The sequence below is a fragment of the Notamacropus eugenii genome, chromosome 3, assembly GCF_028372415.1.
Source record: "Notamacropus eugenii isolate mMacEug1 chromosome 3, mMacEug1.pri_v2, whole genome shotgun sequence".
Lineage (NCBI taxonomy): Eukaryota > Metazoa > Chordata > Mammalia > Diprotodontia > Macropodidae > Notamacropus > Notamacropus eugenii.
This window is the reverse complement of record NC_092874.1, coordinates 86,006,422-86,020,775: the sequence shown is the minus strand read 5'-3', so window position 1 is coordinate 86,020,775 and position 14,354 is coordinate 86,006,422. Positions and strand designations below refer to the sequence as shown.

Below are 14,354 nucleotides of genomic sequence, written 5' to 3'. Positions count from 1 at the left end.
TGTGCCTACTAGTGATGGCAATCAAATAAGGATCTTCTGCTGTTTTTGTTTTATTAAAAGTACCTTTGATAGAATAATATGATTAAAGAAGATCTTTCCCAACCATTGATAGGCTTGTCCATTGTGGGAAGCTTGATTAGGGGAGTTGTTTTGTAGGAAGGTCCCAAGTACCTTTTGTTTTTTTCTATTAAGGCATTGAGTCAAAGGGTTATGCCCTCCTGCTCTAAAAAAGTGTATAAATACTCAGAGGGTGAGGTTTTACTTTGGGGCTCCATTTTTTCTAAGAAGGTTTGAGTGCCAGAGGAGGACTCTGAGAAGCACTAAGGAACCCCCAAGCTTTGAAAACCCAGATGTTGTGCTTCCCCCCCTGATAGCAATGGTCAGACAGCAGTACCTCTCTGTTGAATTATGCAGAGGAAGCCATGTCTGTTGATTACTTTGGGGCTTCAGGATTGGAAGTGTTTGTTTGGACAGAAGAAGACTCTGGGAAGCCACTAAAGAGCCCGTCAGCTTTGAGAACCCATATGCTATGCTTTTCTCTCTGGTAACAATGGTCAGACAGTTGGAACTATCTGTTGAATTCAGGCACAGGAAGTCATGTCTGTTGACTCTTAATTTCTCTGTATTTTCTTTGAAGTTCAGGGTGCTGACTCTCCTAAACTAGGTGAATGATATATGTGCTTGGTTAAAGGAATGATACATGTGCTTGATTAAAGTAATTGTTAACTCCTCAAAAGTTGCCTTTCCTTTCACAAATGCAGATCTAAGAACCTGTGATTGCAGGCTACCCCTGCATATGTTGGAGTGCTTAATGATACACTACTAATGGTAACAATAATCAAAGCCAGGATGTACGTATCACTTTAAGGTTTGCAAAATGTTTTACAAATATCTTATTTGATTTTACAAGAATCCTGGGATATGTGATATAATTACCCCCATATTATAGATGAAGAAATTGATACAAACAGATGTTAAGTGATTTGTTTGGGGCATACAGTTAATAAGTATATGAGGCAGAATTTGAACTCAGGTCTTCCTGACTCCAAGCCTCTGCATTACCCACTGCACCACCTGACTATCACTTAGGCTAACAGATTTCAAGTTACTAAGGTTTGCAGTTTGACTCCTCCCACTTCCTCATCCTTAAATGATACTGTTCTTTCTTGTTCAACTTCTCCTAGGATATCCTTCCTCTAGAGGCAGTATGGGACAGAAGTGAGAGATATTGTGGAGACTGAGGGAGGGCTAAGTTTCCAATCCAGATCTCTTGATTCTCAAAGAGTTATTTCTACTGAACCATTCAACCTCTATGATGCATAACTAGAAGACTTTATACCTCCAAATCACAGCACATATTCATCGGCTATTTTATAATGGATGAAATATCATGTTCTGTGTTTTCAGGGTGTAATTTAACTCAAGTTAATTTACCATTCTGGTATTTTGTCTCTTTTTCTCACTAATTGCTAATCAATGCAGATAAAACCATCTCATAAATGTACCTTTAAATTGTTTTATTCATCTTCCTTGTGTCTTTGTTCATGCTCACGGATTTGTTTGTGACACTGTAATATATTATAGGAATGGGAGTCATCATCATTACAGTGTGCAATATCATAGCAATTAACTTGTAAGTTGACTTTCACCCAGTAATTCTGCCACAAGTAGATCAAATTATTTTAAATATAATTTTTCTGCATCTTAAATATTTTTAAATATTTCCACTATGGTTCACCCTGTTTCCTGTTTCCTAAAATGCTGTGCTTCATGCTATGAAAAGTGAGGTTATAATGAAGGTTAAAAGTTGTCTCAGTTTCATAGCTCCCTAAGGAAAAAAAATCCTAGCAAGCAAGAAGACATTTTGCAACCAATGTAATATCTAACAGCTAACATTTATGTAGCATCTTTTATATGCCAGGAACTGGGCTAAGCATTTTACAATGATTATCTCACTTGATCCTTGCAACTACTCTAAGATGTAGATGCTATCACTATCTTTATACTACTGATCAGGCTATTTGCTGAGGTAAGCTGAGGTAAGCAAACGTTAAGCGACTTGCTCAAGGTCACACTTTTAGTAAGTATCTGAGGTCACATTTGAACTCAGGCATTTCTGAGTCCAGGCCCAGAGCTCCATCCAGAGTTACCATATGCAACAGTCCATCCTCTCTGCTGATCTAAAACCCAGATTCCTTTAGGATCTGCACCAAATAATGCTTCCACCATAAGGACTTCCCTAATCACAGAATCAGAGAATCTCAGAGTTGAAAGGCAGCTCAGAGGTCATCTATTCTAATCTGTAACATGAGCAGCAAGCCTCTCTGCAAAATGCATCTCCCCCTCCACTCAACATGCCCCAAATTTAACTCAATTCCCCCCACCCCAAACCTTCCCCTTTTACAGACTTCACTGTTACTAACAAGAGCACCATCATCCTTCCAGTTACCCAGATGTGTAACATGGGTTTTATATTCAATTTCTGACTCTGCTTCACTCCACATATACTAAACTGTGCCAAACCTGGCCATTTCTACTCAAGCCTTCATCACTTCACACCTGGACTTTTATATAGCTTTCCCATTGGTCTAATTGGTTTAGTTCACTCCCTACTCCATTTTATTCTCCAACATGTTACAGAAGTGTAACATGATCTTCCTACAATGTTGGTCTGATTGTGTTACTCTCATATTCAATAAATTCCACAAGGTTCCATACCACCTACAAAGTAAAGCTATTAAAACTATAAACTGCATAAGACTTTTGGGACAACCTGAATAAAATCTTCTGTTTTTTTGATTTTAACGTTCTTCACAAACTTGTCTTTTCCTCCCTGTCTAGTATTTCCCCCTCATTTTCTATAATCTAGTAATGCTAGTCTTCTTACTGTTTCTCATACATGAAACTCTTATCTCCCAGCATTGTGCTGTTTCACTGGCTATTCCCTAAAACTGAAATATTCTCCTTCTAAACTATTTTTTTAAATTCAATTTTATTTTATATTCAAATTTATTTTATTGAATCTCCATTCATTAAGAAGGCAAGAAATTTACAACTCATTACAAATTTGTAGAAACATGCAGAACAAATGTTCAGTCAGTCATGCTTCCCTCCCCCCAAAATAAACAAACAAGAAAAAGAAAGAAATAGAAGAAAATATGCTTCAATCTGCATTTAGAGTCCATCAGTACTCTATCTAGAGGTGGTTAGCATGTTTTATCATGAGTGTTTGGAATTGGGTTTGATCATTGTGTTCCTCAGAGTTGTCAAATCTTTTAAGGCTCATTATCTTTATACTATTACTATAATTGTATAAACTTTCTCTTGGTTCTGTCTATTTGATTTTGCATCAGTTCATACAAATCTTCCCAAGTTTCCTTAAAATCATCCCATTCATATCTTACAACTGTATGCATATACCACAACTTGTCTGACCATTCCTCAATGGCTGGGTATCCCCTCAGTTTCTAGTTTTCTGTTATCACAAAAATGAAATCTTATATTGTTATGCCTATAGATTCTTTTTTCTCTTTCCTTGATCTATTTGGCATATCAGAATATAGACAAAGTAGAACTATCAGTGGTCTGCACATGTGTATGCACAGTTTAATATGCACAGTCCATTAGCTTTTGGGGCACAATTCCTAAATGCTTTCTAGGACGGTTGGACTGGTTCACAGCTCTGCTAACAGTGCATCACTGTACCTATTTTTCACATTCCCTCCAGCACTTGGAATTGTTCTTTGTTATTTCATCCAATTTGATGGGTGTGAGCTGCTACACATCAGTTATTTTAATTTGCATTTCATTAAATATTAGTGATTTTAGAGCATTTTTTCAGATAGCTATATTGATATATTTAATTTTTTTGCTCTGAAAACTGTCCATTCGTATCTCTTGACCATTTATCAAATGAGGAATGATTCTTATTCTTTTTTTTTTTTATTAATTTTTAACATTTATTTTCACAAAATTTTGGGTTACAAATTTTCTCCCCTTTTATCCCCTCCCCCCCCCCAAACCCGAGCTTTCTAATTGCCCCTGTGACCTATCTGCTCTCTCCTCTATCCTCCCTCCCTGCCCTTGTCTCCGTCTTCTCTTTTGTCCTGTAGGATCAGATAACTTTCTTGACCCCTTAACCTGTATTTCTTGTTACCCAGTGGTAAGAACATTACATTTGGTCCTAACACTTTGAGTTCTAACCTCCTTAGCTCCCTCCCTCTCCACCCCTTCCCCTTGAAAGACAGGCAATTCAATATAGGCCATATCTGTTTAGTTTTGCAAATGATTTCCATACTAGTTGTGTTGTATAGGACTAATTATATTTCCCTCCATCCTATCCTGTCCCCCTTTACTGCTATTTTCTTATGGTCCTTTCCCTCCCCATGAGTGTCGACCTCATATTGCATTCTCCTCCCCATGCCCTCCCCTCCATCCTCCCCCCCACCCTGCTTGTGCCCCTGTCCCCCACTCTCCTGTATTATGAGATAGGTTTCCTATCAAAATGAGTGTGCATTTTATTCTTTCCTTTAGTGGAATGTGATGAGAGTAGATCTCATGTTTTTCTCTTGCCTCCCCTCTTTATCCCACCACTAATAAGTCTTTTGCTTGCCTCTTTTATGAGAGATAATTTGCCCCATATAACTTCTCCCTTTCTCCTCCCAATATTTCTCTCTCACTGCTTGATTTCATTTTTTTTTTAATATATGATCCCATCCTCTTCAATTCACTCTGTGCACTCTGTCTCTATGTATGTGTGCGTGTGTGCATGTGTGTGTGTGTGTACTCCCACCCAGTGCCCAGATACTGAAATGTTTCAAGAGTTACAAATATTGTCTTTCCATGTAGGGATGTAAACAGTTCAACTTTAGTAAGTCCCTTATGATTTCTCTTTGCTGTTCGCCTTTTCATGGTTCTCTTCATTCTTGTGTTAGAAAGTCAAATTTTCTTTCCAGCTCTGGTCTTTTCATCAGGAAAATTTGAAAGTCTTCTATTTCATTGAAAGACCATTTTTTCTCCTGAAGTATTATACTCAGTTTTGCTGGGTAGGTGATTCTTGGCTTCAGTCCTAGTTCCTTTGACTTCTGGAATATCCTATTCCATGCCCTTCTATCCCTCAATGTAGAGGGTGCCAGATCTTGTGCTATCCTGATTGTATTTCCACAATACCTGAATTGTTTCTTTCTAGCTGCTTGCAATATTTTCTCTTTCACCTGGGAATTCTGGAATTTGGCCACAATGCTCCTAGGAGTTTCTCTTTTTGGATCTCTTTCATGCGGTGTTCTGCGGATTCCTTGAATATTTATTTTGCCTTCTGGTTCTAGAATCTCAGGGCAGTTTTCCTTGATAATTTCATGGAAGATGATGTCTAGGCTCTTCTTTTGATCATGGTTTTCAGGTAGTCCCAAAATTTTTACATTGTCTCTCCTGATTCTATTTTCCAGGTCAGTTGTTTTTCCAATAAGATATTTCACATTATCTTCCATTTTTCGAATCTGCGCGGTATGTTCTGAGATATCTGTCTTTCTCAAAAAGTCCTTAGCGTCCATCCGTACCATTCCAGTTTTGAAAGATCTATTTTCTTCAGTGAGCTTTTGAATCTCCTTTTCCATTTGGTTAATTCTGCTTTTGAAAGCATTCTTCTCCTCATTGGCCCCTTGCACCTCCCTTGCCAGCTGAGTTAGGCTAGTTCTCAAGGTGCCAATTTCTTCAAGATTTTTTTGGTTCTCCTTTAGCAGGGAGCTGATCTGCTTTTCATGCTTCTCCCTCATCCCTCTCATTTCCCTTCCCAGTCTTTCCTCCACCTCTGTAACTTGATTTTCAAAATTCCTCTTGAGCTCTTCCATGGCCCGAGCCCATTGGGTGGGCTGGGACACAGAATCCTCGATTTCTGTGTCTTTGCCTGATGGCAAGCATTGTTCCTCCCCATCAGAAAGGAAGGGAGGAAGTATCTTTTCTCCGGTAAAGTACCCTTCAATAGTTTTATTTCTTTTCCCTTTTCTTGGCATTTTCTCCAACCAGTGGCCTGACCTCTGAATGTTCTCCTCACACCTACCTCGCCTCCTGGTCCTCCCAGCCAGCGTTTGGGGACTGATATTCAAATGCTGCTTCCCGCCTTAGGATTTTTGGTGGGGGCAGGGCTGCTATTCAGTGTGAGAATTAAGTTCAGGTGGTCAGGGGCAGGGCCACCTCTCAGGCATAGTTCCCTCTGGGGGTTTATGCACAGACCTTCCACAATGGATCCAGGCTCCTGCCTGTTTGGGGAGCCGCCGTCCGCAGCCGCCTCTCAGCCCCCACCTCCCGGGGGGCCCGAGCCTTGGGGGCACCCCACTCCCCTCTCAACCCGCCAAAGAGACTCTCTCACCCACCCCCATCAGTCACCTGTTGGTGGGGGGGCCCATGCCACCGCTGAAGATCCCGCCTCCGGAGCCCTCTCAGATCTGTGCCTCTCGGAGCCGTGGCCGCCGCCGCCGCCGCAGGTCCGGGCTGGGCTCCGCGTCTGCAGCGCGACGGACCTTTTGCGAGAGGTTTGAAGGTCCCTCTGTGGGTGGGGGGACCCGCGTGGCCGCTGGAGATCCCGTCCCCGTAGCCCTCTCGGATCTCCTCCCCTCAGTGTCGTGGCCAGCCGCGGCAGGGCTGCACTCCGCTCCCCGTCCCGGCGCCCAGTCCGCGGCGCGAAGGACTCCCCGCGAGAGGTCCGCAGGTCTCTCCGGAGCAGGAATCTCCCTCGCTCCAATACTCCGTGGTCTCTGGGTGCAGAATTCGCCCTGGCTTGGTCCCCTCTAGCCGTTCTGTGGTTTGTGTGTTCGGAGCTATGTATATGTGCGTCTTTCTACTTCGCCATCTTGGCTCTGCCCCCCACTTATTCTTATTAATTTCACTCAGTTCACTATATACTTTAGAAATGAGACCCTTATCAGAGAAACCTGCTGTGTGGATTTTTTTCCCAGTTTCCTGCTTTTCTTCTAATATTAGTTGCATTAGTTTAGTTTGTACAAAGTATCTTTAATTTTATGTAATCAAAATTATTTTAGCTTCTGTGAACTGCTCCGTATCTTGTTTGGTCATAGATCTGGGAAGTAATTTTTTTTTCTGTTCTGCTAATTGTCTTACTGTATTATACTACTCTTTATGTCTAAATCATGTACTCATTTGGAACTTGTCTCTGTATAAAGTATGAAAAATTGGTCTATGCCTAGTTTCTGCCAGACTATTTTCCAGTTTTCTCAACAACTTTTGTCAAATAGTGAGTTCTTGCCACAATAGCTGAGATTGTGGGATTTATTAAATAATAGGTTACTGTGCTCATTTGGGTCTGGATGTTGTATACCGAAATTGATTCTTTGATCAACCTCTCTGTTTCTTACTCAGTACCAAATGTTTCTAATGATTACAGCTTTGTATTATAGTTTAAGATCTGGTACCACTGCCCTACTTCATTCCCAATTTTTTTTCACTAGCTGTCTTAATATGCTCAACTTTTTTGTTCCACTAGATGAATTATTTTATTGTTTTTAGCTCAATAAATAATTCTTTGGTAGCTTGATTGTTATAGCACTGAATGAGTAAATTGATTTAGGCAATTTTACCATTTTTTTAAAATATTGGCTCAGCCTACCCATGAGCAATTAATATTTCTCCAATTACTCAGATCTGTTTTTATTTGGGTGAAGACTATTTTGTACCTATAATCATATAGTTCTTCTGTATGTCTTGAGAGATGGAATTCCAATTATTTTATATTGTTTTTACTTAATATCAAATGGAATATTTTTTGATTTCTTCCTGCCAGTTTTTTTGTCATCAGTAGAAATACTGATCATTTTTGTGGTTTTATAATACATCCTGCAACTTTGTTGAAGTTGTTAATTGTTTTGATTGGTTTTTTATTTGACTTTAGAATTTTGTAAATACATCATCATATGTTCAAACAGTGATAGTTTTGTTTCCTCGGTATTTATGCTGATTCCTTTAATGTCTTTTTTTTCTTGTCTTATTGCAATAGTTAGCATTTCCAGCAAAATATCGAATAGTAATAGTGATAATGGATATCCTGGCTTCAACCTGATCTTATTAAAAATGGTCTCCAGCTTATTTCCATTATAGATAATGCTTTTGCTTGGTTTTAGAAAGATACCAACTTATAATTTTAAAGAAAGTCCCATTCATTTCCATAATTTCTAGATTTTTAAAACAGGAATGGGTGTTATTTCTCTGGGAGCAGATATCTTTCTTCATATGTTGATCATAAATTGGGGTATTTACAATAGTCAAAATAACTTATTTGCTCAAAGTCATTCTTCAAACAATATTGCTGTTACTGTAAACAATATTATCTTGGTTCTGCTCACTTCTCTCTTCATCATTTCATGCAAATCTTTCCATGTTTTCTCTAAGATCATTGAGCTCATCATTTCTTGTAGCACAATAGCATTCCATCACAATCATATACCACAACTGGTTAAGCCATTCCCCAATGGATGAGCATCCCCTCAATTTCCAGTTCTTGGACACCACAAAGAGAACTTCTATTTTAAAATAAATAGAATAAAATTTTAAAATATTTTAGAATATATAGGTTAAAAAAATAAAGTCATCTCCTTAATCACACCTGCTGGAGAGTCTTATATAATTCTAGCATATGCCTATAAGACACCTGGTCCAAATAGTATCATTAAAACTGCTTTTGTTCTATCAGATTCAATTCATTTTTAAAAGTTATTAAATAATGGATGAAGCTGAATTTTATATTACCATGTACAGATAATTTTATGCAATATACTACACATACGAAACTCTGGGTGTTCCCTTCTTTTTCTTCAAGGGTACTTTAGTATCATTTTTTCTTCAGAACTTGTATACACTATTTTCAGAAAGATTTTATACAGAACAGAAAGTAAGTAAATAGGTAGCAATAATAATTTGTCTGTGCGACACTTCAGAATTCTCAAAGCATTCTTCTTATAATAATCCTATGAAGTAGATTCAACCATAGTCTAAGAAATATATGATCTTATCATTGTGAACATCCCTTTCAGTGATGCAGACTGCAGGCCATCATGAGCATGTCTAATATGTTTATCTTTTGCTTATGCCCAACCCTAAATTCATCACCAAATGATCCATCCATTGAGGACACTGTGCACACAAGCAGTTCTCCTTATCCATGTTCTGTGATCATTTTTTCCTGATAACATCATTTATCCTATTTCTCATGTAAATATCTTTGTTTTTACTATATCACAGATTGCAAATGCACTCCATATACCTTTCCAATACCCTGTCATTGGTCTTCACCTTTAGTTCTTTGGAGACTGTAGTGTTTCATTGCTTGTCTCCACACAATATAAGTGGAAGTATATTGATGTTAATGTACTCTAGCTCATATTCTAAAAGTATAGTGTCCTTGGTTGTTATGTTTCTTGAATTGTCCATGAGAGTATGCAAGGTATGTTTATCAAAAGTATGAAAAGCATGAAGTTAGGCAGGATAACTATCATGTTGGATAACAGAATCATGATCCCTAAAATTTGAACAATTAGAACAATGGAATAAATCCATTATGATGAAGTTTTACTTCAATAATTCAGTGGAACTATGATGTCATGGCTATTCAATCTATATTCAAGAGGACAGATAACAGACTATACTTGCCTTCTCATGCTATGTAATCATTTTCTAGGTTTTCCCATAAATATTGCATAGAGTATCTAGACAACAATATTAAGACTTTCCTTTGGACATTCTGTTGGTACCAGGTTAGCACAAGAGGAAGGTTATCCAGGTATCTGTTATATTTTGGGGGGTAGAGGAGAACGGGTTTCTTTTACATCACTTCTTAAAGGTAAGTCTATATTGAAAATATGTGTTATATTATGTATGTAGACAGACACAAGGAGATACAGAGATGTATAGCTATATAACTATAGATACATATATGTGTTTAAACCCATATATCTATATCTATGTATAGCAATATATTTCTGACTACACTTATATATAACATGGTATATGATACAACTCCATCAAACTGTATATATAATTATTGTGCATAGTTATATACACATACATGTTATATATGATATACAATATTCATTTCTGTGAACCATACTTTAGAAAGGATATTGAGAAATATATATATATGACAAAAAGAGAAAAATGAGGATGGTGAGAGGATGCCAAACCATAAAGTTGAATTGAAATAGCTGGTTCTATTTAGAATGGAGAAGAGAAGATGTTAAGCATAATAGTAATCTTTAAGTATTTAAGATACATGAAGGACCACTGTGGTAAAGTGGGAGTGATTGGGCACAGAGGCAATTTTAGGCTCAATGTAAAGGAAATTTTTCTAATACAACTATCCACAAATGCCTTGACAGCTAATTGGCTTTCTCTCCCTGGAAGGTCATCAGGGGAAGGCCACATGTTGAGGATGCTATTAGAAGCTTCTGGAGTAAGTATACATTAGACTTGACCTTGAAGATCCTTTTCACCTTTGCGATTCTGTGGTTCTGCTTGCAAAGTTTGCCTGCCATCACCAGTACTTCAAGATATTAAACTCTGAAGTTCTCCTCTTTGAACATCATCTTATGTTCTCCTCCCCCTCTCATATCTGCCTTTGACCTTCAGCCTTTCAGTCCTCTGGTTCCTCTCAAAACACAAAGTTTATTCATTTGATTCTGGCTTCAACTTCTTCACTTCTCCATTTTGCTCTGTGGTCAGTCATTTCTATTAGGTCTTCTCTACCTTTGAATCTCCCAGGATTCTCAGTACTGCTAATCCTCAACTCCAAGATATTCCTAATATCTTTTTCCCAGACTTCTCCCCTTCAGAGGTGCTGGAAGAAATTGTGAAATAGTGCTTATTGGGTTCACCTCAGATTTAAGCTATTTAATCTCAACTCCTCTGCTACGTCTCAGTACACAGCAATTCTTCTTTTATTATGATTTATCTCTCTTATATTCCCTATAACTGTTCTCAATATTTTCTCCTTTCTTTAAGCTCCTAAATGTATCACATTCTTCTTCATTCAAAACATATAACTTCATATTTTTATTTACTGAGACAAATTAGACACACTGATGTGAACTCCATCAACTCCCTTCCTCCATTTCAATCCTCTCAATCTGCTATCTCATCTATCCTCTCCTTCCATCTCATCACAAAGGAGAGGTCATATCTCTTCTTTGCAGTATATAACACCTTCAGTTGGAGCCTTCATGCTATCCTCTCCTGTTTCTTTTAAGATCTTGTTCCATTAGCTAGCCCTTCTTTTTCATCATTCTTCCATAATTTTCTCTTTACTATCTCATACTCTACAAGGTACAAATACATAGTCCCAAATTCTTTAAAAAGAGGTAAACCTTCCCTTGATCCAGCCACCCATTAAACTATGGTATTCTTGCCTCCCAAATCCTGTTGAACTTCCACTCACTGCCTTCATTTTCTCATAACCTCTTCAGCTACCTGCAAACTAAAACTAGTGTGACTTCCCACTACCTCACTGAAAAGTAGGAAGATATCAGGTTGTGAAAGGTTTTAAAAGTCAAGCAGAAAATTTTATATTTTATGATAAAAATAATATGGAGTCAATGACATTGTTGAGGGGAAGGGGGTAACAAGGCCAAATCTATACTTTAGGCAAACTAATGTGACTGATGAGCAGATAACAGACTCACAATGAGTAACAAGTAACAGAAATCACTAATATGACGTTGCTGTTACAAATGAAAATCAAAAAGTGTACTGGGTAAGTTATTCCTTGAATTAAGAATTCAAATCTAGGACATAAATTTAAGTGGAAAAACTGAGAACTTGGTCCCAGAAATAGATAGGGGAAATTATAGAAATAGAAAGCTATCCAGTACTAGGGAGGGTGAAAGGAGGCAGAGCATTAAGCATAAACCAATACAGAATGACATCAACATATACAGAAATTCCTAATAGGAAATAAATAGTAGTATGGCATACCAAAAACAAAAACAAAAAAAACAAAAACAAAACTATGTCATCTCTTTTAAAATGTTTGAACATTTCTAGGTGGAGGTCAGTAGCACCACATATTAAAAGAAATCTAAAAGAAAGTAATGTTTCTCCATGGGACATAAAAAGTGCATTGACAAAAACCTCTTTTTAGGCATTTCTAGAATTTTTTTTTCTGTTTTTTAGCCTCAAGATGCTCGAATAACCTAAGGGGTTTGAGAATTGATCTTTATTTCTTCCTTCTCCAACTTTAATTCTTCTTTCTGTTTGTTTACATGCTATTCTTAAGTAACCCAGATTACCCCTCAACATTCCTTCCTAAATGTTACACCCAGTCTCAAGGGTCTATTTATGTCAGCATGTATTCAGAACCATAACCTTAGAAGTGCCTATATGATTCCTTTCTTGAGAAAGACCAATGGAGAGGAAACATTAACTCAAAGTAAAGATATGTAATTAGACATAGTCATAAAATCAATAATAAGGAAAGATTATCACCATTCCATAAACAAAAAGCATATTATCTCATATACTCCCACAGCACCAATGAGAGAGAAGGTATCTGTTGATGGAACAATTCATTTTCCTTTGGTTTTAAACCAGCTATAATACCTCTTTGCTTCAAAAGTACCTGCTTCCTGCTTCCCTGAAGAGCAAATGATGCTCTCTGTAAGGTTATAAACTATTAATATCAACTCCTGGGCTGCTTTCTCCACTGAGCTGCGTCATCTGTGGGATCCCCGGTGAATTGTTACCAGCTTGCTTTACCAATGAACTTCCACTGACAACTGATACTTTGCTGATGAATTGCTTTGGTAGGCTGCTTCTAAATAGTAAAGTGTTCATAGTCATTTTATGAACCAGTTCAAAGCCTTAGGGCTATTTTTGCCCTTTTATGAGTCAGAGCCATAGCCATATCCACCTAGCATAACAAAGGGTCTTTCAGGTCCAATCTGTCTTTTTGACTGTGTGCTTTCACCCTCAGGGGCAAAATCTCCATGTATATTCAATATTTGGGTTGAGAGGACCATAGTTTTGAAAATGCCATGCTCCTGAACATTAACACGGATGCTATGAAGATTACCTCAGAGCTTCACTTAGATACTCTGAAGAGTCAGGGTAGAACTGGCAATTTTTTGCCTGTATTCCTACAGCTAACCAAAATGACTAATATCTGGTCTGCATAAGCCTTTAGCTTAGAGAGACAGGCCATGTCTCTCCGTATTCTACAGGATGAAAAGATTTAGGTGACTTGTGATCTGCATTACTGGAAGTAGGACCCCTACAAATGAGATCACCAATTCATTTAATTATTGAGTAATCCTAATAATTACTGAGCAACTGAGTTTTTAGCACATCAAAAACCCCTGCTCTATCTTTGATATAATCACAAATAATAATAGGTGTTTTTTAACCTTGCTATTTTTTTCTTGTCCTACTGAATAATATAAACAAAATCCTTTACTGTAACTATTTCCCCTTACTGTAAGCTTCTCCCTTTCTATTCAAGAGAGGAGGCATGAAGAATTGAAGAATTTTTCCAGGGTCAATGCTCAATATAGGATTAGAACCTGGGACCTGAGCAGAACCAGACTCAAAATGACTCATTATACAAATGGGGAAAGGCAATATTTCTCCTGATCAGGCAGTAGAGGAACTGGGAAAATAACATTAAGAATTTACCGGATTGAGTTGACTCCATCACTTGCTAAAGATTCTGGGTGCCACTGGAGGATTTGGGGGATATTTTCAAGTTCCTGGGCTATAGTGCCCTGAGTATAATCATCCTGCCAAGTGAAACCTGTGAAACAAAAATACAGAAAACTTTCAGCCACTGCAAAAGTGACAGTGAAGTTACTGGGTACCTGGATATGGGAGATAGAGTTGGGGGAACCTTTTCTTTTTAACCACATCTGATTACCCTGTTAATCCCAAGCGAAGACTATCCTCTCCTATAAGCCTTTTTGTTCATCAGACTTTCCAAGAACCAAGTCCCAAGGCTACAAAAGTGTTCTTCTCAAATAAGACAGTGGGTATTGTGTTGGGTTTAAAAAGGGACTGGACTTAATAGAATTCTGCCATTGCTATACACCCAAGTGCCCTAAGCCAGATAGATGATGCGGTTAAACAGAAGAGCTATTTCTAGCCATTATGAAAGATAACGAAGGAGCTTCCAAACTGAAGGACGACAATGGTAGGAAAAAGTTACATCTCATGAGCAATTTGTACACTCCTACACACCACTCACCAGATGCACAGCCCAATCTGAATCTCCAGGCCATTACTCCTCCCCAACTCAATCTTGCTTAAGAGTCAAGCATTTGGAATGGAATAAGGGGTATTGTTACTGTGAAAGTAATTATCACGGGGCT

At 38.0% G+C, this 14,354-nt stretch overlaps 1 protein-coding gene across 1 annotated transcript in view; it reads right to left on the bottom strand.

The window, feature by feature from the left end:
- Positions 1-14,354, bottom strand: part of PTPRN2 (protein tyrosine phosphatase receptor type N2) — a 1,540,415-nt gene that overhangs the window by 926,040 nt on the left and 600,021 nt on the right. The window contains exon 4 of the mRNA XM_072652081.1: positions 13,666-13,783. Within this exon, the coding sequence (XP_072508182.1) occupies positions 13,666-13,783 (118 nt within the window). The remainder of the gene's footprint in view (positions 1-13,665; positions 13,784-14,354) is intronic.